Raw genomic sequence first — 2,078 nt, 5'->3', positions numbered from 1 at the left:
CAAAACGTTTCTTTGTTCGTGAACGGCTCGTGTTCGGCTCGCTAAGCAAATGAGCCGAACACTCGCTCGTGTTCGGCTCGTTTACACCCCTAATTACGAGGCATATAAAGTTAAATTTTCCTTTAATGATTGATTAATTATGTGTAACCCTTTCCTCCTACTAAATTTAATAGCCATAAAAGCTATTTCCATCATACGTGCGATACAAATATTTAAATCTAATTCTTAAGCATTGTTTTTTTTTTTTTTTAACATTTATACCACCCAAATTTTTCATATCACATAAAACATTCACTATTTTAACCTTTAAAAAGTGACATACATGGATAAGGTGGCAAATGTAAAAACTATTGTTTGGTGTCAGATATGTAAATACCTAAGAATTGAGTGGAATTTATACAAATCTTGCTGAGATAAATTCAATAATTTTAAGACACATCCCCACATAATATTTCTTTCAAATTATACTCTGGACCCAAACCTTAAATTTCACATATTAATTAATAAAAAAATGCCACAACCCTTTTGTTAAGAGGCTTTAGCATTGATTAAATCCAGTTTTAAGGCATTGATCCCAGCTTGAGAGCCAATTTTATCTTCGGCTTAAACTTATTAATGCAGTCAAAAGTAAATCCATCCCTTATCTTTACCTATAAAACATTTTTAGCAGAAGCATTAATGCCTAATAAGCACGCAATCCAATGTATATTTGAACAATTTAAGAAATAGATAGTATACAATAAAATGTCAAAATAACTCCAAACTATTTTCATCCGGCCATTTTAATTCTAGCGTTTAATTAATTCCAAGTTTTTTTTAATGGGAGCTAATATAAAGAGAAAATTTGGGGCCAAATTGATATTTTTATAAGCCCATGCATCAAAATGATAATTCTTCAAAGGGTTAGGGGCCATTTTGATAAGTTTCTGTAAATTACCTGCTTGTGATTCGGCAACGGATCTGAGAGCGAGCGAGGAGGCTGGGAACGGGTTGGGACGACGCGGTTGATGACGCAGCTTTCATAGCGCTGTGAAAGATGGCTGATTTTGTCCTTTTCAGACATCAATTTCTTCATAGAAGACGAGCGCTTCATCTCCTTCCTGCTTCTGTATCTGAAAGTCCCCTTGAACTCCTTTATAGGCATGCAGACCATTTTATTTCCCATTGGAAACAAAATGAGATTTTTATGGCGGAGTTTAGAGAGAATGAATGATTTGGGGGGAAAAAATTATGTGATTTGGAAGAAGGAAGGCAATTTGTTGTCGTTCAAAATAGTAATAATAAAAGAAAAACAGTTTTGATGCTGAGTTAATAGGGTTATTATGAAAAAGCAGATTGTTGAAAGAAATTTGGAGAGGAAAAGTTCTCAGAACTTGGTGATAAACAGAAAGCAAAGTTGGCTTGAACAAAATATATATGATTTGTGAAATAAATCTAGGGGAGAGAGAGAGAGAAGAAGAAGAAGGAGAAGAAGAAGAAGAAGAAGGTACTGGGAGTTGTGTCTCGCCACAATTCGACAGCTATATGGAGATCTTGGATTCTTCTATAGATTTTAAACTTTCGAGGGAAAAAAATAAATGAAGTGTTGGTAAGGGAAGCTCATTGATGGAGTCACGTAGCAGTTAGCACAGGGAATTGGGGAAGAAAGCTTGCATCGAAGAGGAAAGGCGTTGTGGCCAAATGACAATTTTAGAATATGGATTAATCTTGAGGATTAAAGTCAATGACGCTTTGTCGAATGATGGATGATGAGAATGTTTAAAGGTCAAGAGACATCAAAAAGTCTAACTCTATCCTTCTCTTTATAATATTGGAGACGGTGATCAAATAGATTGATTTTCTGCATTAATAATTAGCATATTACATACAATGACACAATCAACTATGAATGCAAGATGGTAGAAAATGGTTGATGTTCTGTTAGTTTATTCTATTTATAGGAGGAAAGCCTAATAACAAACAAACATGACATTGACTGCTAGATGATCAGTGTCATTGTTTTGGTTCTTTCAAATTCAGAGTAGCTAGCTTGTCTAATTATCATCTTATAATTTTTTTTTCCAAATAGTCATCTTTCT

General features: G+C 34.1%; 1 protein-coding gene across 2 annotated transcripts in view; it reads right to left on the bottom strand.

Annotated features, from left to right (window-relative positions):
- The window catches only part of LOC110022431 (putative methylesterase 14, chloroplastic), a 12,214-nt gene extending 10,435 nt beyond the window's left edge, over positions 1-1,779 (bottom strand). For both annotated transcript variants that reach the window (XM_020721369.1, XM_020721370.1), the window contains exon 1: positions 938-1,779. In XM_020721369.1, the coding sequence (XP_020577028.1) occupies positions 938-1,165 (228 nt within the window). In that variant the 5' untranslated portion in view covers positions 1,166-1,779. The remainder of the gene's footprint in view (positions 1-937) is intronic.
- Positions 1,780-2,078: the final 299 nt, after the last annotated feature.

Source organism: Phalaenopsis equestris, unplaced genomic scaffold (assembly GCF_001263595.1).
Source record: "Phalaenopsis equestris unplaced genomic scaffold, ASM126359v1 Scaffold000190, whole genome shotgun sequence".
Lineage (NCBI taxonomy): Eukaryota > Viridiplantae > Streptophyta > Magnoliopsida > Asparagales > Orchidaceae > Phalaenopsis > Phalaenopsis equestris.
This window is presented reverse-complemented; position numbering and strand designations above follow the sequence as displayed.